The sequence below is a fragment of the Leopardus geoffroyi genome, chromosome X (assembly GCF_018350155.1).
Source record: "Leopardus geoffroyi isolate Oge1 chromosome X, O.geoffroyi_Oge1_pat1.0, whole genome shotgun sequence".
Taxonomy (NCBI): Eukaryota; Metazoa; Chordata; class Mammalia; order Carnivora; family Felidae; genus Leopardus; species Leopardus geoffroyi.
In genome coordinates, this window is record NC_059343.1 from 90,265,710 (window position 1) to 90,287,869 (window position 22,160).

The 22,160-nt window shown below is 42.6% G+C and overlaps 1 protein-coding gene across 3 annotated transcripts in view; it reads right to left on the reverse strand.

Annotated features, from left to right (window-relative positions):
* Positions 1 to 22,160, reverse strand: part of GUCY2F (guanylate cyclase 2F, retinal) — a 112,020-nt gene that overhangs the window by 19,050 nt on the left and 70,810 nt on the right. For all 3 annotated transcript variants that reach the window (XM_045471101.1, XM_045471102.1, XM_045471100.1), the window contains exons 10-16: positions 21,504 to 21,660; positions 15,956 to 16,105; positions 12,832 to 12,980; positions 10,428 to 10,591; positions 9,457 to 9,649; positions 6,013 to 6,187; positions 1,826 to 1,924 (exon numbers count right to left, since the gene is read on the reverse strand). In XM_045471101.1, coding sequence (XP_045327057.1) covers positions 1,826 to 1,924; positions 6,013 to 6,187; positions 9,457 to 9,649; positions 10,428 to 10,591; positions 12,832 to 12,980; positions 15,956 to 16,105; positions 21,504 to 21,660 — 1,087 coding nt within the window. The remainder of the gene's footprint in view (positions 1 to 1,825; positions 1,925 to 6,012; positions 6,188 to 9,456; positions 9,650 to 10,427; positions 10,592 to 12,831; positions 12,981 to 15,955; positions 16,106 to 21,503; positions 21,661 to 22,160) is intronic.

Sequence of the window (22,160 nt, forward strand, 5' to 3'; positions counted from 1 at the left end):
TAGCATCTGGTCGTCAGTCATAATCCTACTAGTGGGGAATACCCAGGTCAAAAGAGAGAGATAGCTCATTCCAACAAGCATCCAGTTGTGTGGCAAGGAGAATCACACCATGACTGGGTCACTAGTTACTTCCATTCCAGAGCCAGTTAATTCAACTGGGCATAAAGGAGACGTTGATGAAATTAATTTTTCAATAGACCTATGACATGTCCTGATCTCATATCCAACATGAAGCTACCTCTTTATAAATCTTCAATCAGGTGTGGAGCTTACTGCCATATTTCACAGCTCCTTTAATACTGTGACTACATGTATATGTTTCTTTGTAACCCTCACAATGTCTTCCTTGCACAGTCAGTGCTTAATAAACACCTGCTATGCATAATTCACTCCATTTTCTTCTTTCTAGCTGATCACTGGACAAGGTGCTGCTTAAATCTGAAAATTTAATTTCTTCTCTCAGCTCTGTATTTCCAATGTGTAATGAGTGGAGTCTCCCTGGTGCAGACCAGAATATGACTTCAGTCTTCTAGAAGCTTACATCAGTCCAGAATACCGTGCCAAATCTGCATTGAGGTTCCATGATCAATTTCACTTCATCTTGGGTTGCACTTCAAGAACAAAGTCATATGCATGCAGCGTTTCCTGGATGACTACTTCCATGGCTTCTGCCATGTCTGTGGAGTTCGAAGACTTTCCCAGATGCCAGAAAATTTATTCTGACAACAGCTTCTAAGTTCCGTGCTGCCTCCTTAATCATGGCTGCACAGGCTAGATTGACTAAGACTGGACCCATTGTGCAAACCTGTTTCTGAACATGAGTGATGAGGAGTGGGGTCAGACAGGGCACCACCCACTGTGATATAGGCCACCATATCATCAGGGACTAGTTTGTGTATACTGCTGGAGTTTGGGAAGAGCTTGTCTTGCCCAGTAGCAGCCAGAGCCAGGGTTGCTAAGAGCTTAAGTGCTTTTAAAACATATAATCCATGTAAACTGTATATAGAACCTATTATTGTTTTCTACACTTTTCCTATATTAGCATAAACAAATTGCTTTGCTCAACCATGATAAAGTTAAAAGCACATTGTGATTCTGACATTGCCTTAGTAGTGGCAGTAAATAACCAATAAAGAGGCACCAGCAACAGACAGATGGCATAATGGTTTGTACAGTTTTATTCCCAAAGAAGGGGGGAAGAAATGGTATCTTTGATACCATGCCTGTTTTAATAGAAACTAAAGGTTTCATATATAGGCAAATTGGAATTAATTATTTCAGATTTCCACATTCCTTAGGTTGAGGGATTATTGCTAGCTCAATTCAAGGGGAGGGGGCGCTATTTGATAAAATCAGAACTCCTGGGATCCTGACTAGTTCAGAAAGAGGACTAGAGCATCAAACAACGGCACTGTAGGAGGCAGCTTAGTCTGGGTATGTCTCCACAAACTAGTTGAAAAACTAAAAACCCCAGTCCCTTACTTATTTCTCTTTTCAACATGACTTCCCCAAACCCACCCGGCTGGCCAATTTTTTTCTTTACCCAAAGGACACTTTTAGTTGCTTTGAGAAAATTGACTATTTCAGTGTCACTTAGCTACAGCTTCATTTCTAGAACAAGAAAGGTACATGTTTAATCCAACATCACCCCCTACTGGCTTGCGATTAGAGACCAGGAAATATGTGTATAGAATCTCCTTAATCTTCTCAAATTATGTTTTATTAAAAAAAAAAAAAAACATTAAAATCCCAAGTACCCTGCTCTCCTTCCCCCTCTCAAAGAATAATCACTTTTCCAATCCGATCCCATCACTTAGGTACTCACGTAACCCTGTTGATTCCATCCGAGAAGCTGTGTTCACAGTGTCTCCAAACAGGCAGTATCTGGGCATGGTGAGACCCACCACTCCTGCAACAACGGGCCCTGTAGAGTAGCAGTCGGTTGGGGTTACAGTCAACAGGTATACATCCAGTGTTAATAGAGGAACACTGCCAAGGGAAGGAATGCTGCTGCATAAAAGAACAAAGTTGCCGCCAAATAGCTCTGGGAATCTGAAGGAAGTGCTATAATGAGTACTAAACCCTTTGCCCTACAAGAAAGCACATTTATAATGATGCAAACATGACTACCTTTCTGATTTACGCTCTTGTTCCAAATAACAGTTACACCCAAGGTGCTTGTATCTGTCAACAGGGACAAAAAAGCATAAAACCCAAGCCAGAAAGGCCTGGGCAGGGACTTGGGATCCAAGCATGTTTGTTACAATGAAAAAATGTAACCCTTTCATATGTCTTAGGATTAGAAGGAGGGATCTCATGGGGCTTATTTCCCAAGAGAATTATTGTTAAGACAATTGGAAAATCTAAAAAGAAGTAGAATTGACTTTCAATCATTTGTATTAGGGGCATAGACAAGCAGTATATATAGATAATCCAAGAATATTTTCTATTTGTCCTTAGAATGTTTTTATTTATACCTCTCAATATGCCCATATTAGGTATTCAGATAGTGAACATTACGTGAAAAAAAGCCCAGCCACCATACTGAAGTCCTAATTCAGGAGTATCTAAAAAGTTCTCCATACTTACTTTTCTGGCCTGTGCTCTGTTTCTATTTAAAATTGTTCAGTATAGGGGTGCCTGGGTGCCTGAGTTGTTGGGTGACCAACTGTTGGTTTTGGCTCATGTCATGATCTCATGGTTTGTGAGATCAAGCCCTGTGTTGGGCTCAGCACTGACAGCACAGAGTCTGCTTGGGATTCTCTCTCTCTCTCTCTCTCTCTCTCTCTCTCTCCCCCTCTCTCCCTCAAAATAAATAAATAAATAAACTTTAAAAATAAAATAAAATTATTCAGCATTACCTTTTTGCTATTTCCTTAATTAAATAAAGTAATTTTTTTTTGCTTCAAAGAGTTCTTTCTTTAATTTATAAGGATAAAAATCAGTAAGAACTACAAAACTTACATCTTTCATTTTAATTCATTTCTCACCCATTCATATACATTCACTGAGCACTGAGCTAGGCACCAAGGGGAATAAAAAAATAAATGTAACACATGGTCTCTGTTCTTTAGGAGTTTATATCTAATTGAAGAGAAAAAGCTACTGAACAAGAAGGAATTAAGCAACAACCCAAAACAATGTATGGTTGAGGTAAGATAAATGGTACAGGCAAAAATACTATAATAGTTTAGAAAATGGGAGGGGGGATGCTTTGGGGGACATGGTTCAGTCAAGAAGGGTCTAATGGAGAAGGTAGGATTTTATTTGGCTCTTGATGGGTAGGTAGGATTTGAATAGGAAAAAAGGGACATGAATCACTGGTCTGTGGTTTGGATTGAGCATGGAATTTTGGGAAGTTCTTTGAGAAAACAATCTGCCTAGTTCAGGGGGTAGGGAAAAACTGGAGACAAGATTGAATATTGGGTTGTTCAAGATGGAGGAACTTGAACCACTAGAAAATTTTGAGCAGAGTATTACATGATGAAAATGACTTTTCTTTTTTATTCTCAGATCAGTGTACAGAATGCACTGAAAGGGGAAAAATCACGAAAACCTGTTAGGCGGCTATTGCTGTAATGCAAGCAAAAGGTTATGAGTACTGGAAAGGAGGAGATGATGGGGAGGCAGAAAGGGGAGATAAAAGAGAGATGTTATGAAAGGAGAACCAACAGACTTGCTGGCTGTCTGACAACCATGAGGAAATTGGCATGGGCTTATGGTTTGTGGAAAAAGACGACTTGAGGGGCACCTGGGTGGCTCAGTCGGTTAAGCATCAACTTTGGCTCAGGTCATGATCTCGTGGTTCATGAGTTCAAGCTCCATGTCAGGCTCTGTGCTGTCAGCTCGGAGCCTGGAGCCTGCTTCGGATTCTGTGTCTCCCTCTCCCTCTGCCCTTCCCCCACTTGCACTCTGTCTCTCTCTCAAAAATGAATAAAACAGTAAAAAATTTTTTAAAAAATAAAAAAAGATGACTTAAAGCTTTAGATATGTTGAATTCAGAATAATGGTGAATCATCTAAGAAGAGATGTGCTAAGGAGGGTTGGAGATATGAAACTGAAGCACAGATGAGAGATGAGGGCTTTTCTTTAAAAGAAAAATACTGAACACTTGCTGTGTGCTAAGCATTCAGGATGCAAACATGAGTAAGATATGGTTCCTGCCATCAAAAAGCTTATAGCGTAGGGGCACCTGGTTGGCTCCATCAGTAGAGCATGTGATCTCAGGGTCATGAGTTCAGGCCCCATATTGGGTGTAGAGATTAATGTAAAAAATTTTTTTAAAGAAATGAATAGTCTAATGGAAGGTGAGACAAGTCAACACAGATTATACTGATGACTACGAGAAGGATGGATAGAAAGAAGCAAGAGTACAAGCAAGGAAATGTTACTGCAGTGACTCAGATAAGAGATGCTTGTGGCCTAGACTTGAGCAGTGAGAGTTGAGTAGAGACAAGACAGATTCAAGAAATATTTAAAAGGTAAATTGCACTACTAGGTATTTATCCAAGGGATACAGGTATGCTGTTTCAAAGGGGCACATGCACCCCAATGTTTATAGCAGCACTAACTACAATAACCAAAGTATGGAAAGAGCCCAAATGTCCATCAGTGGATGAATGGATAAAGAAGATGTGGCATATATATATAATGGAGTATTACTCGGCAATCAAAAAGGATGAAATCTTGCCATTTGCAATTATATGGATGGAACTAGAGGGTATCATGCTAACCTTAATCAGCCAGAGAAAGACAAATATCATATGACTTCACTCATATGAGGACTTTAAGAGACAAAACAGATGAACATAAGGGAAGGGAAACAAAAATAATATAAAAACAGGGAGGGGGACAAAGCATAAGAGACTCTTAAATATGGAGAACAGAGGGTTACTGGAGGGGTTGTGGGAGGGGGGATGGGTAAGAGGCATTAAGGAATCTACTCCTGAAACCATTGTTGCACTATATGCTAACTAACTTGGATGTAAATTTAAAAATAAATTAAATAAAATTTTTTAATACACACACACACATAAAAATAAAAGGTAAACTGCCCAAGACTTGGTAAATGGTTGAATGGTGAAAGTCAGGGTGAGGGAGGAGTCAAGGAGGATCACTCCCAAGGCTAACTGGAATAACTAGGTGAGTGATAGTACCACCAACTGAAATAGAGAATAAATACCAGAAGAGGAGGAAGCTTATGTAGGAAGAAAGCGATTCTGTTTTGGATTTGAGTCTAATGTCCATGGAAAGGATTTCCATGGGACATTCAGGAGGAGATTTCAGCAGCAAGCTTGAAAGACAAAACTGAAGCTTAAGAGGGAACACTTGTGCTGAAGGTGTGGGGCCAGAAGCCATCAGTGTACAAGTGGTAGTTAAGTCATAGACGTGAATGAGAAAAGAGTACGTGAGGAGAGAAAAACAGTGGATGAAAGACCGAACCTTGAGGAATATCAACATTTAAGGAACAGAAAGAGACGGAAGAGATTATCAGACAATGGTAGGAAATGAAAGCCAGGTTGGAGTGGGTTGCAAAACTGAAATCAAGATGTTCAGAGAGCAAGGAGACCACAACTCAGAACACTGCAGAAAATGGGGGAGCAGCCACAATTAGAGAGCAGGAATTCCTAAAAGAACCAGTAAATCACAAGGAGAAAAGGCATTCAGTGAGGAGTATGTCATAAAAGTGAATTGAGGGAAGTGTTAGGCATAAAGTAATCAGGGGTGTACTACCCTTTTTCTAATCTTCCCTTGTGGTACATAGGAAATGTTGGCTCTAACAAGAACGGTAGACTGAAAGGGTTTGGGACCTAGGACAAGGACTGCTGCCCACTGGGATAGTGCAGGTGCTGGCGAGAGAGTAAAACTTGGGTAGGCATAAAGAAACTATGCAGCGCTAGATACATGGGTAAACCAGCTGCTAGTAATCAAGGAAGCAATACCCTCCCCCACCTTTCTACCCTTCTCTTGAAGCACATGGGAATGTCTTTTCTTACTTTAGCTGGCTGTTACCTGAATGCAGGCCTATTCGAATCCGGACTGGGACCTCTGGCATGTGTCGCATCTTGAAGGTACCGACGGAGCTCAGGATATCTAGGGACATGTTTGCAATCTCAGCTGCATGCCTACTGCCATTCCTCTTTGGGAGGCCTGAGGCCACCATGTAAGCATCTCCAATGGTCTCTACCTGGGAATTATGGGAAATAGAATTAGCAGGCAAATAACGTGTGTGTTGTATGCATGTGTGTGTACACACATGTGGATGTGTCTATGTTTCACAGAGCTTAAAGAATATGATGGAGGCCTACTTCTTGTAAAGGGAGGAAGACAGAGCAAGGCTTTCAGTGGTTCAAGGTCTGGCTGCACATTAGAATCATTTAAGGAGCTTTATGGGAAAAAAGTACTGATGTATAGGTCCCACACCCAGAGATTCTAAAATAGGTGCAGCTACTTTGCAGATTCCTGCCATTCCTAGAGAACTATCAGTCTCCAAGTAATTCCTGGAGAAAGGGGAAGGGAAGATTTCTGGGACCTCCCATGGGTTTCCATGGAAGAGACCCCTAGCTGAAAGTGCATATGGCACTCTTCTAACAAAGCATTTCTCTAGATGATTTCAGGTAAATGAGCTGGGGCAGCCTTAAGGCAAATATAGAGAAAGGGAGAGGAAGGAGGTAGAAGAGATTGTCCCTTCTGCTTTGCCTTGGGTCTGAGAACTGGGTCTTTTTCCACCAGCTACCTCCTCCTCTCCTGGTGCTACCTATCTAAGGAGGAGCAGTACGTGCCCTCAACTGCTTTTCAGGGGGCAGTTAGAGCTGGATACTTGTAAAGAAAGGCAATCTATGTTCCTCATCTTCCCAACAGAACTGTCCTCACTCTTAGGTGACTAGTAAATTGAAGCTTTTCAAGTAAATCCAAAAGATAAGTAAGCTGAAAGGATTTCCATGAAATGTGCCAGTCAGGCTCTGCTAGGATAAGTTTGGATCAAGTTAAAATCCATGTTCTTCTAGACAACTGCACTCACAGAGTGCAATAGTTAAGACCATGAAATTCTGATGTCATACCACCTTGGTTAGAATCCCAGATACACCATTTACAGACTGCATGGCTTTGGGAAGCCACTTAACTTCTCTGTGCTTTAGTATCCTTATTTGTAAAATAGGATAATGGCAGTACCTACCTTACAGAGTTTTCTAAGGACTAAATAACTTAATATATGCCAAAGCACTTAAAACCTGTCTGGTAGATGATAAGGGCAAGCTATCAGCAGCAGCAGCCATCATCATCATCATCATCATCACCAAACTGATATGTCTTGACATAAACCATGGGATGGTGGCTATGACTCAGCTCCAGAGAAAGTTTAGTAATCAGCAATAGGCCCTCATCATGCCTTTCTATATAGGCAATAACAATAATGCTTTGAATCCATGGGACTTTGTACCTCACCATGCTTCCATCCAGGGCCTCCCTTACCTGGTGCAATTTGAGAAGAGGATCCTTGCCCTCAAATATGTATGCCTGCCTGCACAGAAGAAGGCAATGGTTATGATGCAAATGTTACATGGGAGGGAGAGACTCACTGGCTGGCCATTATCAAAGAATAGTGGTTGACTCTTCCCCCAAATGATTCAGTCACCCAGGGGTCCCCACCAGTATGGATGAAGATATTAGAAGGCAGGGAGCATGGGCACTGCCTAGTCTTGGTGTGAGACTGCTGTGGGGAATTGTGGGTGGTGTATGCCAGCATAAGAACACACAAAAAAGCAGAGGATGTATAGAAGGAGGTCTGGTTGAGATTGGGTGGTGGCAGGACAATTGAAACTGTAAACAAAGCACCAACTTCATAATTCTGAAGTAACCTTCTTACTTTCATTTCAGATTATCAAGTGCCAGGGGAGGTGATTCCAATTTTATAGGTAAAGAAAATGAAAACACAAACAGGTTTGGTGAGTCACTTCTGGTTTAATTTTTATTTACTTCGCACTGTTGCTTTTAATAAACAGCAGTGAAAGGTTAGATTTCATTTTTGTATTTGTATAGCCCTGTTTTTTCCTGGAAACAGCCTACTAACTCCCTTCTGCAGCCATAAAGTACCAAAAGATCTTATGGCCTCAGCCCTAAGACTTCCAACAATTGTCTGAACAGTATCAGCTTCATTGATTAAACCAGTGGCTGTGTTACTGCCCATACTGAATTATCTTTGATTTTAGTTTCAATTGAATTAGCTTTTGGTGATTTGTTTTTCTCTTCAAGCTGCTTGAGCTGAACAAGTTAAGACAGGTAGTCTGATTCCATGGATTTTTCCTGCACTGTGGTTTCCATGTGTGCTTCTTGATTAGTTTGTACTCCTGCTGATTGACAGGTATGATGTCTATTTCTGAGCCCTATTTAGGTAGCGTGGCCTACCCCTCAGGCTCCGTACCTGACCTGAAAGGGCCCTGCCTAATCTGAGATAAACACACTGCCCTGTGTGTGATTTGAGAGTTGGAACATTTCAGACTAATGTGAAGGATCCAATGAATGGAGGTACTCATTCCACAGCTCTACCTTGGTTCCTGAGACAGAGGAACTGTCTGAAGTTTGGGATGCCTGGGGCATATTTCTCCATCAATAAGACAAGTATCCATGTTGCAGACAACATGGAAATGGCATTGCACAGCTGTAAGATTTTTAGTCATTTTCTGCCTCAATAAAGACACATAAAATCAAGGGTAAGGAAGCATGGCACCTGAAATGAGTGAATGTAGTCATCTGTTCTCTGCTCATCTTCTGCAACCTTGATAGGAAGAGTGGAAATTGACAGCTGGAGGGGCGGGGGGGGGGGGGAGGAAGGTGGGGGCAGGTGTTTGCAACCTCACAATTAATGACTTCCCTAGACCTCAGACTACTAAATAGGCTCTTGGTTACCCAGTAGCAATCCCAAAGAGCCTCAGGTCTAATAGTTCTTTGACATATGTAATGCCAGAGTTCCCCCCTGTATAAAAACATTACCTAAGGGAGGAAACCAAATTTTAGCAGCATGTATTACATCTACACAAGCTTTACCAAGAGGAACTCTGTAGCAGTCATCAACTAGGGGCAAAACATCAATGCTTCTTCCCCTTCCCCTTCAGTACCTAGCATGATAGTGCCTACAGTGTGGTTACTTAGCCACTGAAACACAATAAGCCTTTTTTGCTCTTCTTAGTCTCAGTTCTAGAAAATAGCTCAAAGGAAATCTAACTAGCAATCTCTTGCTGGGTTCATACTGTTACTTTGTAAAGTGTGAAATTGTATGCATTCTATCCGGCCTTCATTTCTAATAAGGTACCAATGGAAGTGGTATACTATTTAAATTTTACTTCCTAACTAACCACATTCAGTAAAATCCTACCTTTTAGTTTTGGAATGCATACCAATAAGCCTCATACAAAAATTTTCTTTCTAGAATATATATGTCTCTGCTAAGTAACTTACCTTGTAGACATCATGACTGCCAATGATGGCATCAAAGAGTGTGTACAGGTCATTGAGAAGATCCACCACCTCAATGGGCTCACTCATGGCGGAAATGGTGGTGAAGCCCACAATGTCACTGAAGTACAAGGTGACCAAGTCAAAGCCCTCAGGTTCAACCGTGCAGCCCTTTTTGAGGGATTCAGCAACTGACCTGAAAAGCAGACACAACTATTCCTCAGAGAATATAGGCCTCCCTGCATGTCACACACACATCTGCTAGAGCACAGTTTCTCCAAAAATCACTGCCAAGTAAATGATGAGTAAGTAGATGTCATCTGGATGAAAACATTAATTATTTAATTTATTCTATAAATATATATTGAGTGTTTATGATGTGCCAGGCACTGTTCCAGATGCTGGAATACAGCACTGAACAGACAGCCTTTGTCTGTGTTTTTGTGTTTTTTCAGCAAGCTATCCTTCTTCCTCAGATGTCCCTTCACTCGGGGAATGTTCCTAGGTGGCTGCTTTGCATGAGACTAGTTTCCCCTATTGTCTCCTAGAAGATTACCTTATGACATGATAAGGTGCCTTGGAAATTTTGGAAACTGTATCAACAGATAAGGCTGTGAACTAAGGAAGAAAAAACCTAGAAGAACAACTCTGCTACTTTCTTCTAGGAGCTCAAAGAACTGCCTCCTTTTAATTGGTCAACTTCCAGGCAAAGTCATGAAGTGACACATAGAAAAACTGAAGCACCAAAAACTTAAATGACCAGCATGATCCACAGGTAGTGGGAAATTAGGAAGTGTGCTCTTCTCCCTTGGTTTCCAATTCATCTTTGATTTGAAGGTGTGACTCAAACCTACTGGGAGTAAAGAGGGTACGGGACAGGGGGAGGGAGCAGTTAGTTGATGGGTAATTTTTTTTCTATTTTTAATAGAACACACTGTTACAAGGATTCACACTCCTCAGGTGTTCACACATACGGTGGTAGCATCTGTGTTAGAAGCTTTTCCGTTTTCTGTTTTTCAATTTCCAGCTCTTCAGTCCGTTCCCGGATCAAATCTTCCAAGTTGCTAGAATATTGTTCCAACATCCGAAGCATGGAATCAATGATATTGGTCTTCTTCCCTTTATTGAAAGTTTTAAACTGGAGGTAAAACAGAAAAAGGAGCCAGGGAATTCTTAACCCACAAACTCAGAGATGATGGCTAGGACACCTTATCAAAAATCCCTTCCTCCAAAATGCCAGGGCATGAGAAGTAAACCTAGGTATAAGTAGGAAAAGTCACCACTCAACTTCATTGTTACCTGGCCCATTCACAAGACTCTTTTCCCCTGAGCACTTCTTCCCCTACCCTTCTGGTTCTTTGAAATCTGAGCAAAGGTGTTCTGGGAAGGATTCTTCAGTTCCCAGATGCTGTCACATGAATAGTAGCCACTTCAAAGACAATAGGATCTGGTCTTGAGCTCTGGCCATTTGTGAGTGGGATAAGAGGAAAGAGAGAAGGAAGCACAGTTTTACCCTTCTAGATAATCAGCCTATGAAATCATCCTTACTTCTAATGCCACTGTGTTATCAGTTCTTGGACAGAGGGAGGTTCCTTGACCTCTTAAGTATGACCCAAGAGCTACATGGTAAAATCTACCCCTATTTCTTACCATGGGGTCCAGGAATAATGATGTGCCCTACCACCTGCCCTTCATGTCAGTCAGGGTCATGTAGAAATTCAACTGGTCTTGAGCCATTCTATGCCCTGATCCTTTAGAGGTGGGTGCATGCCGCAGCTTTTTCATGAGCCCTCCTGAGACTCTGTCCATCTACAGAGACAGGGAGAGTGGCATAGCATTGGAATCACAAGAGTGTAGCCCCTCCTTGCTGATGTGGTCAGCATGCACAAGGCTGTGTTTACAATAAAAGACTGGTGGTAGTTTTGCTGAGCAGACGTCTAGGAACCTATCCCAATGAACCCTTTTTATGCAGCTGGGCCACACATGCTCCCCTTAGCACTCAGTGTCCCAAGGCTGATACTAGGAGTCCCTTTCTGAGCCTGGTCCACATCTACATGTCTACCAAAGTCCTACAGGTAATCTCAGTAGCCAGTTCAATTGTTTAAGTGCCCCCCCCCTTGCCTAACCCAGGGAGCCTCCCTCTCTTCCTCTTTCCATTTAAGTTTTATTAGCTGCAGGAAGTTGGCAGGCTATCCTTGTCTTTCAGTACCGAAGCATTTCAGTAAAGGCAGTCCCACCAATGTCTTGTTTGAAGGCCGTATGATGTGCACTCCTTCTATCATCAGCTTCTCTGCTGCCTTCTGAAATAACATCTGTAGCATCAACACAAGAGCAAATGCTTTTCTCCTGCCTCATGGTAAGTTTTCAGAAATGTGACCTTCATGGTCCTTTGCCTTTTCCATACTATTGAACACATGTTTGAGTGTCCTCAGGAAACCCAGCCAGGCTAATGGAGGCATTGTTAGCTGGGGACATGGATGACTTCATATGCAGGGCCCCTCAGGCTTTCCATCCAACTCTTTCTTTTTTCTGCCTCAGATACCTGCCACTCACAAAGCATCTCAGTGCTGTACTCCAGCCAGGCTCAAAAGCTTCTCCACCAGAGCTGACACAGCACTCACAGAAAGCACCCTCAGTTTCGGTATCCTGTAGTTTCAACAAAGCCCTAAGCAGCATGTTCCTACATAGGAACTGCACTTTAACTCCCTTAGCAGGGCTTTCTCTGTCCTTACCTCATTTCCCCTTTTTCATCCCCAACTATAGGAAAAGAATCAAACTCTTTAGAAATTCAATATCTTAAGGAGAGAAGTTATCATTTTCCGTGCACTCTATTGCCTCAAGGAGTTCCCTAGGAACCTAAAAAGGCTTTACTACTCCCCATTTGTACTTTCTTCCATCATGAGCACACTTTCAAACACCATTTATCTTTTCTGACCCTCCAAAACCATCTGGCATCACTTAAATGGTATACTCAGCAGAGTTCTCTGGGATCTCCAAAGCAAACATAGCTCTATGAAGGTCCACATCTCTTCCATGATACCCATCTTTTAACAGTCTCAATGCCATTGCCTTGCAAATGCCCAGTGGTTCAATTTTATTTCTGAAAGGTTGGTTAGGTCAGATTGTGGATGGTCTGGAACAGAGGTTCATATACCAAAGAACATTAAAACCAACCATTGCTCTCTTGGAGGATGTGCTAGGAATGCTCCAGGATCAAAAGCCTCCAACTAGCCACCCCATGCTACTTCCCCAAGAGGAGTGATTTTCTCTCTTGCAAGAGATTCCTTTCACAATATGATGAGAACCCAAATACTTAGTTTTGGGTAGGCCAGCTTTGGGATAACTTCTGGGCAATGCTAAGATTCAGAGAGTACTTACCTGATTAAATATTTCATCAAAAGTTGGTCGCTGTTCTGCAGCTTCAGCCCAGCACTGCTTCATTAGCTGGAGACATTCTGCAGGGGCATACTCAGGAGGAACCACTGGTCTGTACACAGGAGGAGGCTTCTTAAGTCTGTCTATGATTTCTGTCCAGAAACAAGAACAAAAAGTCTTAGAAATCGTAGAAAAAGCACTAGGATTTGGCAAAGATCAGAGTTTTAGCCAAGAAAGGGGTTAATCAGGAAAAATCACAGAAAGCCATCTCCTTTGCTTTCTCCTTAGGTGGCTTGAATATAAATTGTATCTGAGCAAAGGATGTGTCATTCAATTGATGAGGGGACAAGAAAATAATCAGTTGGGCTATTAGTATCATTTAGGTACAGCTTTATCCTGCTTCTACTAGGTTTTAGATGTGGCCTATCTGACATTGATTCTAACACTACACACCTCCAATGATCTGGCTCCCTTCACTCACCACCAAATCATCTAAACTTTTCAGTCTCCACAGTAGACCCACTTAGCCCTCCCTGAAGGCCCAGGCCCAGCCCAGATCCATGCTGTGAGCCCTGCCTGGCCCCTAGGGAAAGAGGATTAAGAACTCCAGTCAATAGTTCAAGACCTCATCTGGATCCTCCTGACTGCTTGTCCTTAAACTTCACTTTCAGTGGAAAATTTACTACATATCAGACTATGGACTAACCACACTGAATGCATTCTTTCATTAGATTCTGACTACAAACAGATGAGGTAGGAATCCTTATTTTTATTTTACAGAAGGAGAAAATGAGGGACAGAAAGGAAGTAAATTGCTCAAAGTCACAAGGCTAGTAAGTAACAGAATTTGAATTTGACCCCAGGCAGTCTTGCTTCCAAATGCCTCAGACTTCAAGTAGGAGTTCCAAAACTCCCTGTTCAAGACCCAAAAACCATTAGTGAGCAAAGATCTAGATCAGGGAGACTGAAAGAACTCCCTGGAAGTAGGAGAAAATAGCCTCCAATGTCCTCAGCAACCCACACTCAAACTGGACCAGCCTAGCCTTCTGCCAAACATTCTTAAAACACGAATCTGGCCATGTCACTTTCTTGCTTAAAACCCTTTCACGACTTCTCATAACGCAGAGGGTAAAATCCAAGCCCTATCTCTTGAGCTCATTTCTTATCCCTAAATACCTCCCAACACCCCCAACTCCAATATTCTTATCATGAACCAAACCTTGCTTGCCCCACCAGTGTGCCCTCCCCACCCTTACATTGGCTATAACACTCCAACAGTGTTGCTTCATACCATAGTAAGTGTCCCCTTGTTTCTATGAAAGAATTTCAGCTGTTGCCTCTGACTTCTCAGTGCCTTGTCACATCACACTTCTGCTCCTTTAGCCCAGGTTGGCCTATACCAGGAATAGTTTCTCTACTGCAGCACCCTGCCCTCAGTGTAATAGATTCCATGTGAACCAATCCCTTGGGGTGTGACTGCCCTCATCTGCTCTCTGGTAAAGGGAGTCCTTATCCTTTTACCAGAATACCACTGAGTTGAATGGGTTACCTCTCTGCTGAGGTTCAGCATAATTCATACCCTTCAGGACTTAATAGTCCAATTGAGGAAATAAACAATGACCAATAATATAAGCCTTCTAGCAGACATATACACAGGGATGCACAGAGGGGGCACCTCGCCCACACGAAAGAAGTTATAAAAGGTTTTCCAGGGCAGATGGTAAAAATTGGATGATGCAAAGTGGGGAGGTGAGGGCATTCCAGGGACTGTGAACAGCACTCTTGAAGGCACAAAGATAAGAGACCAAGGTGCATCCAGTCATGTGGTTTCGCTGGTGTGCAGGGGGTGACAGAAGACAAGCTTAGATACGTGGCTAGGGGCCAGATTATGAAGAGCCTTGTATGTCATGTGAGGAATCTGGGCTTCATTTGACAAATGATGGGAAACACTTAGAGAGTTTTGAGTAGAGGAATGATATGGGACTCTGAGTAGGGCAAAGGATAGTTAAGTACTTGGGGTTTCTTTGTTTTGTTTTATTTGCATTTTTTAATTTTTATCTTGAAATGAATTTAGACTTCCAGGAAAGTTGTAAAAGTAGTATAATAATTCCCTGTATACCCTTCACTCAGCTTCCCTAATGTTAATAGCTTATATAACCATAGTACAAAGGAAATGAACATTTGGTACAATACTAATACTACTGTTCTAGTCTTTATTTGAATTTCATCGATTTTATTCCTAATATCCCTTCTCTATCCCACAATCTTGAATCCAATTCAAGATCCCAATCTGCAGTTAATTATTGTGTCTCAGTCTCCTTCAATCCATGATGGTTCCTTATTCTGTCACTGTTTCATGACTTTTGATGAGTATTGGACAGTTATTTTGCAGAATGTCTCTCACTTAGGGGTGTGTCTGATGTTTTCTCATGGTTAGATTCAGGTTATGCATTTTTTGCAAAAATTCCACAAGGGTGATATTGTGCCCTTCTTGGTGTATCACTTCAAGGGGTACATGAGGTCAACATGCCTTGATCACTTGGTTAAGGTAGTGTCTGCAGGATCCTCTGTTAGTAAACGTATTATTTTTCCACCTGTAATTTGTAAGTATCTAGAGGGTTTACACTCTTAGAATATGCAAATATCCTGTTTCCCCTCAAACTTTTGCCCACTGATTTTACCATTCATTGATGGATTGTGCCTGGTAGTCAAACATTTTCATGAAAGATGAGGATGAAAGCCTATGGTATGAAAATATGGAAGGACCTTGCCTTTCACCAGCATCATGAGGGGTACTGAAATACCTGGCATGGAGTGTCTCAAAGTAGAGGAGGCTCCTAAAAAGAAAAAAAAAAAAAAAAAGGACCAACATAGGTCCTGTAGGTCCTTGGCTTGCATCGCAGTTTGGGAAAATCCAGCTTCTTGGGTTACGGAATTTCTTCCAAATGCCTAAATCTGTTTGGCTCCAAGTCCCACCTGTACACAACTCGAGTTATTTGCAGACTAGCAGGCAGTTAGCACAGACAGATAAGAGTGTTCACTCTTGTGGCAAATTACAACAGCCTGGGTTAGGCTGATGATCTGGGTCATGGTGGCCCCCAGTGCCCTTTTCTCACCTCTTGCTTACCTTTGGCAGGCAGATCCACCATGCAGAATGGGGTGCCCCGGACCATCACTTCTTGCATGATGATGGCAAAGCTATAGACATCTCCTGCAAAAGAACCTAACCTGCTGCCCTTTGGAGCTCTCAACAGTTCAGGGGCCGTCCATAGCAACTCTGAAAAGAAAGCATTGTGTAATAAATGCAGGAAGGATTAACTGACAGCATCTGCAATGCCCTCAAGGGTTCCAAGGGTGCTGTTTCATTGACTGCTTTATATTTTTATTAGATAGAATGGCATGCTAGTGCCCCCCAGGGTCCAAATCTATGAATCTAAGAAATTACGCACAGAGAAAGCATACTACTCTCCCCACTCCAGGACCATGCAGGCAGACACAGCAGAGGTGTGGGGAAGGGCAGAGAAGCTCAAAGTAGCAAAACTATCTGGCACTTTCTTTTTTGCTCTCTTGAACCTGCAAGTAGCAATTGGCAGGCTGCCAGGGAAAGGCAAGTGCACAACCACTCTAGTTGCCATGGATTTGCTGTTTGCTGAGATCTATATGTGCCTGGTAATTTGATTGTGTTGGAGCTCAGGGATTCACAAGTTGCTTTCTCCAGGTCTTCTCTAAGAGGATTAGAGGATCTCCAGGCTCCCTCTATTCCTCACAGAGCAAAAAGGTGCAACAGTCCCTTCAAGTCAGTTCTACAACTATTTATTGAGGGTCTACTATGTACGAGGCACTATGCTAGGTACAGGGATGGTGCCAGAGATGAATTTGACCTTGCCTCTGCCCTTGTAGAGTTCACAGACCAGTGGGCAAGACAGACCTGTGAACCCCTGACTGCAATACACGGCAGGGCCACTTAAGTAATGTAGAAAGAAATACACATTAATAATATAAATGGACTAGTCAAAAGTTGGAGGCAGCCTTTTACATTGAATCATATGAAATTGCCATTTCTGTGGGTCAAAAATGGTTGAATATTGGCAATTCCATGAAGTTCAAACTAGAAAAAGAGAAAACAGCTGGTCAAATTAATCCAGGAAGGCTTCCTGGAAAAAGTTAAATCTTAAAGGAGTTTGTTCAAAAGGTCAGGATGCAGTTTCCTAGAGCTGAGAGGGTAAGGGCTTTGCAGGGAGAAATAACAGTACGTGCAAAAGAATGAGAAGTAGAAAGGAGCAAATTGCAGATGGGGGTGGTGGTAAGCAGATTAGCTTGGCTGAAGAGAAGGGCTCTGTTAAGGAATAATGAGAAATGAGAAATGGGCTTGATGAAGTGGGGGAGGGAGAGTGGCTGGAAGAATGAGGGCAGAAGGTGAGAGGCCCTGAGAGCCAAATGAAGGCATTTGGAGTGAATACAAAAGGCAGTAGGGGTGCGGGAGCTGGAAAGGGATTTGATGAAAGCTGTGTTTGGAAGATTAATCTGGCAACCTGCACAAACTGGATTGAAGAAGGAGAGAGGCTGGAGTCAGGGAGACCAGCTAGGAAGTTATTACAGTAAGAGCCGGAGGCGAGGGGAAGGGGGCCTGAATGGGGGATGGGGGATGGGGGCAGCAGCAGCAGGACAGGGAACCAGATACACAGGAAGGCTATAACGAAGGTAGTGACTGGGCTGGAGATGGGATTCATGTGCTCCTTGGAGGGGAGATGTTTGGAGTAAACAAGGGGTTGAAGTCCAGGAAGGCAGACTGGAGAAGAGTGTCTGCTGAGGGTGAGGGTGAGTGCAGGGGGAAAGTGCTGGCTAACTTTTCATCTCTATAAATTTGGGGTATTGGGAAGGGATCCCATGGGACTAGCCCATGGGAAGCAGGCCGGAGGATGGAAAGGTCAGAGGTTATTTTGATTTGTTAGTGAAACCCGGGAAAGAGAAACTCGCCCTGGAAATTCCTATTTTGAGCCAATCCTGATCAAAATGGTGGAACAGGGAATTCTAGCCTCACCCCCAATCATGTACTCACTTTCTCCCTTTGTCTCCCAGATGTCCCCAGCCTTTGTCCCACACCCCTACATTCTCCCACCCTCATGACATTCTCTGATATTTTTACTATAATGATTTTACCATTATATCTTCTTGTCTAGGAGGATTTGTATTTGCAAATAACCAAAAGATTGAACATTACTTTGGTGAAAAGAATACATTTCTGACTGTGGGATTTCAGGAATACATTTCTGATATGGTTTGGAGGGGCGGTGGGGGGTGTATCTTGGAGCAAGAAAAACGCAGCTGCTTCTTCTGTTACCCTCTCTCCTGCACATTTAAAAGCACAAGAAGGGAAAAGAGGGCAAAACTCTCTGGTAAAAAGCGGGGTGATTAAATACAATCATTACCAAATAGTATTTTCAAAGAGCACTTACATGTATGTTGTTAATGGCTAAAATGAGGCTTTATCTGCACTATACTTACATAATTGAAAGTGGACAGTAATGAATACACTTACAACCTACCCCCATTTCCCCATCCCCACTCCAGAGCCAAGTAAGAGCCACTACCTGCCATTAGACTTGAACTCTCAGGAAAACTAGAAAAATTACTTTGGCTTGTTTTGTATCTGCTGATGCCAGTACTAACTCTGAGCCTTGCTATGGTGATAAAAATCAACTGTGGAGAGCCAGCGTGGTGAAGTGCAAAAGAAAGTAGAGCTGAAAGTCAAGAGACAGGGGTTCACAATCTTAGCTTGGTCACCTTACCAAACCTCAGCTTCCCCATCTGTAAAATGGAAGTTGAGCCAGATGATTTGCAAGGGCCTCCTAATTATAAGATTCTATTAGCCCTGTCATCTAAGAGGGAAGCAGTAAGGTTCATTATTTCATTTTATTCGATCAATTCACTGATTCAACAAACATTTGTTTTGCCAGATGCTGTGAAAGGCACTGAGGGAGGCAAGCCTGTTTCTTGCCTTTGCAGAGCTTATAGGTTGGGAAGGGAGAGAAGACAGCATGCCATATCAACAAAGTATGATATTACAACTGGAACACCTGGGTGGCTCAGTCAGTTGAGCGTCCGACTTTGGCTCAGGTCAGGATCTCACAGTTTGTGAGTTCGAGCCGCGTGTTGGGCTCTGTGCTGACAGCTCAGAGCCTGGAGCCTGTTTCAGATTCTGTGTCTCCCTCTCTCTGCCCCTTCCCCGCTCATGCTGTGTCTCTCAAAAATGAATAAACATTTTTAAAAAATGTTTTTAAAGTATGCTATTACAACAAAGTTCAGGGGCACCTGCTTGGTTCAGGGTTAAGCATCTGACTTCGGTTCAGGTCATGATCTCATGGTTCACAAGTTGGAGCCCCACGATGGACTCTATACTGACAGCTCAGAGCCTGGAGCCTGCTTCAGATTCAGTGTCTCCCTCTCTCTTTGCTCCTCCCCTGCTTGCGTTCTGTCTCTCTCCCTCTCAAAAAATAAATAAACATTTTTAAATGTTTAATATAAAAAAACAACAAAGTTTAAAGCCCTAAGGATCATAAAGAGAGGAGCTTAGCTGAGCAAAGGGGGTCATGGAAAGTCTCTTAAATCAGTGGTATTAAAGTTAAGCCCTGAAGAAAGAGTAGAATTTAACCAGACTCAGAGGAGTGTATAACAGACTGGGAAGGGAAGAGTATCCCAAGGAATGGGCACAGCATGTGTGAAGACCTGCAAGTAAGAGAGAGCCTGAGGTAAACAACTGGAAGGAACTCAGTACTGCTAGAGCACAGATGTGGAGAGGGAGTGATTAAGCACAAGAGGTCCACAAGGCCCAAACCACACAGGGCTCATAAGCCATGTAAAGGAATTTGAACTTTATCCTAGGAGCAATGGGAAGCCATTCATGAGTTTTGGCACAGCTGTAACATGATCAGATTTGCAGTTGAGAAAACTCCCCTCTGGCTGCAGTGCGTGAAGAGTGGATTTGAGCATCCAGACTGCCATTGCAATTTGGAGAGTGAAATGAAGCAGTAAGAGGGAGAGACAGCAAGAGACAGACCGGATCCATACACACACACACACACACACACACACACACACACACACGCACTATCCTTTCCCCACTCTAATACCAGAGCTTCTTAAGTTTGCAAGTTGCCAACCTGTGAATTAAGTGGAACTCTGGGAGGCTGGTCATTGTGTTTTATCTTTTATAGATGACTCATAGTGACAGGAAGCTAAGTACTTGCCAATCTGCAGCCGTTGTCCTCAACATCCTCAGCATTAACACCAGGCAACTATTCAAGATTTCAAATTGGAATTAGCCAAACAATAACCATAAGACTAAGTTGGCAACAAGAACAGGTCCACAGAAAGGGGGTGGAGGGCGGAGAGAGAAAGAGAGAATATCACATGGTTTTTACTGTGATTACCAGGAGCTTCAAGTCCTCCAAAGTATGGATGGGCAGAGAAAGGAAAATGTTATTATAAGCCATAATTTAGCTAGATGTAGGGGCCAGTCTTCCAAAAACCTGAATTGAATTCCTGGCACTGCTGCTAAGTAGCTGCAGGACTTGGGCAAACCTTGAGTCTCAGTGATCTCATCTGTAAAATGAGAAATTTGGACTAGATGCTCCCTAAAGTTCAGTATTCCATAAGTTTTATAGAGCACGAAGATGATGCCACTGATGGCTGAGCTGTCTGTCTGTCTGTCTGTATGCATGTGTCCTCCCTGTGTCTTTCAGTTTTCGTTTCTCTTATGTAGTAAAATCTGCAGTGTGAAAAGTTCCAATGCCACAGAGTCTTAAGAATATGAGTATATGTTGTAATCTTGATATGTCCCTCTGTCTGCCTTTTTGGGGTTGTCGGTTTCTCTGTGTTTTTATGTCACTCTCTTCTTCACCCTTGCAGTGCTGGTCAAAACCTTTAATGCCCAAGTTTCCTATATGTATTTAACTCAGTTCATTCTCTCCTTCTCTACTCTTTCTCTTTCTTCCTTCTTCTCTTCCATCAGTACATTCCCTCCTATTTTTCACTCACCCACTCCCAATTCCCCATCTCAGATTTCTCCTTTTTCTTTGATCTGTTATGACCCCTACAGGCATTGTTTGGTGCTGCCACCGGGGCCCTAAACAGAAGACAAAAACACAAAACGGGAGTTTACAGGCATGCCTACTTATTTACTAGAAGGCCATACTTCTGTCTGAAGCCATCCCACACAACCCACAGGTATTTACTTGTTAGGAGCCCCCTCCTTGCTTCTTTCTCTCAGACTGAGACAGAGGGTAGGCTCTAGTGACATCCCATTCCAGCATGTGCTTCGTGGGGGTCCAGCTACCAAATTACCTTCCATTCAACTTGACAGGTATTTATTGAGCACCTACTGTGTGCCTATAGCTCAGCAAGTTCCTCCAGAGACTCCTGGGGTCTCCAAACAATACCGCCTAATCCTGCCACAGCAGGAACTCAACATTATTGCACTGGCTTTGTTCTGAAGGGTAGGCTGTGCTGAGATTACAGCCGGCAGACTTCATTCAACTCCTTTGGCTTGGAAATGAGGCTGAATTTTCAACAAAAGTGGGTAGTTGAATCCGCCTGAGGCTTTAATTCAGTGCGTATTCTCATTTGAATTTTGGAGTTACCTTGTATGCATCAGAAGGGCATAATACATTGCTTACCTTCTGCAGAAGGTTCCTCTTGGGAGAGTCTTAGTGTTTCCAAGATATCATTAAAGCCGTAATCTGTCACTTTTAGTACAAAACGCCCATCAACCACACAGTTCCGAGACTTCAGCCTCCCATGAGCAAACTCTCTGTGGTGTAAGTACTTCATGCCCTGCAGATGATACAAACAGGATTTATTTAGTAACTAATTTAACTATTTTGTGCTTTTAGAAGCCAGTGTCTGAGCTTGTTAATGGTATGAGCTATTATAGTCAAGAATTCAGCCCTTTTTTCTTATATGCAGGCAAAGCAAAATTTTGACAAGAATTATTTCCAGGTCCCTTCCAGCTCTAAAATTTTATGCTTTGATGAATAAATGTATCTTGTATGTATAGAGAAGTGTCTGTTATTGGGAGATTTATTGACATTTCAAACATAGGATAGATCCATGCATACATAATTTCCAAGAATTGAAAGATTCTGATTTCCCCCCAAAAGGTCTAGCCCAACTTTCATCCGCCATTGGCAGGAATGAAAATTGGTTCACCTTTTTGGTGGGCAATTTGGCAACAGGTATCAAAATTGAAAGCATGCATACCCTGTGACCTAAGGATTCTGCTTCTCCTCTAAAGAAATGCTTGTACATCTGCACAAGGAGACATACACCAGAAT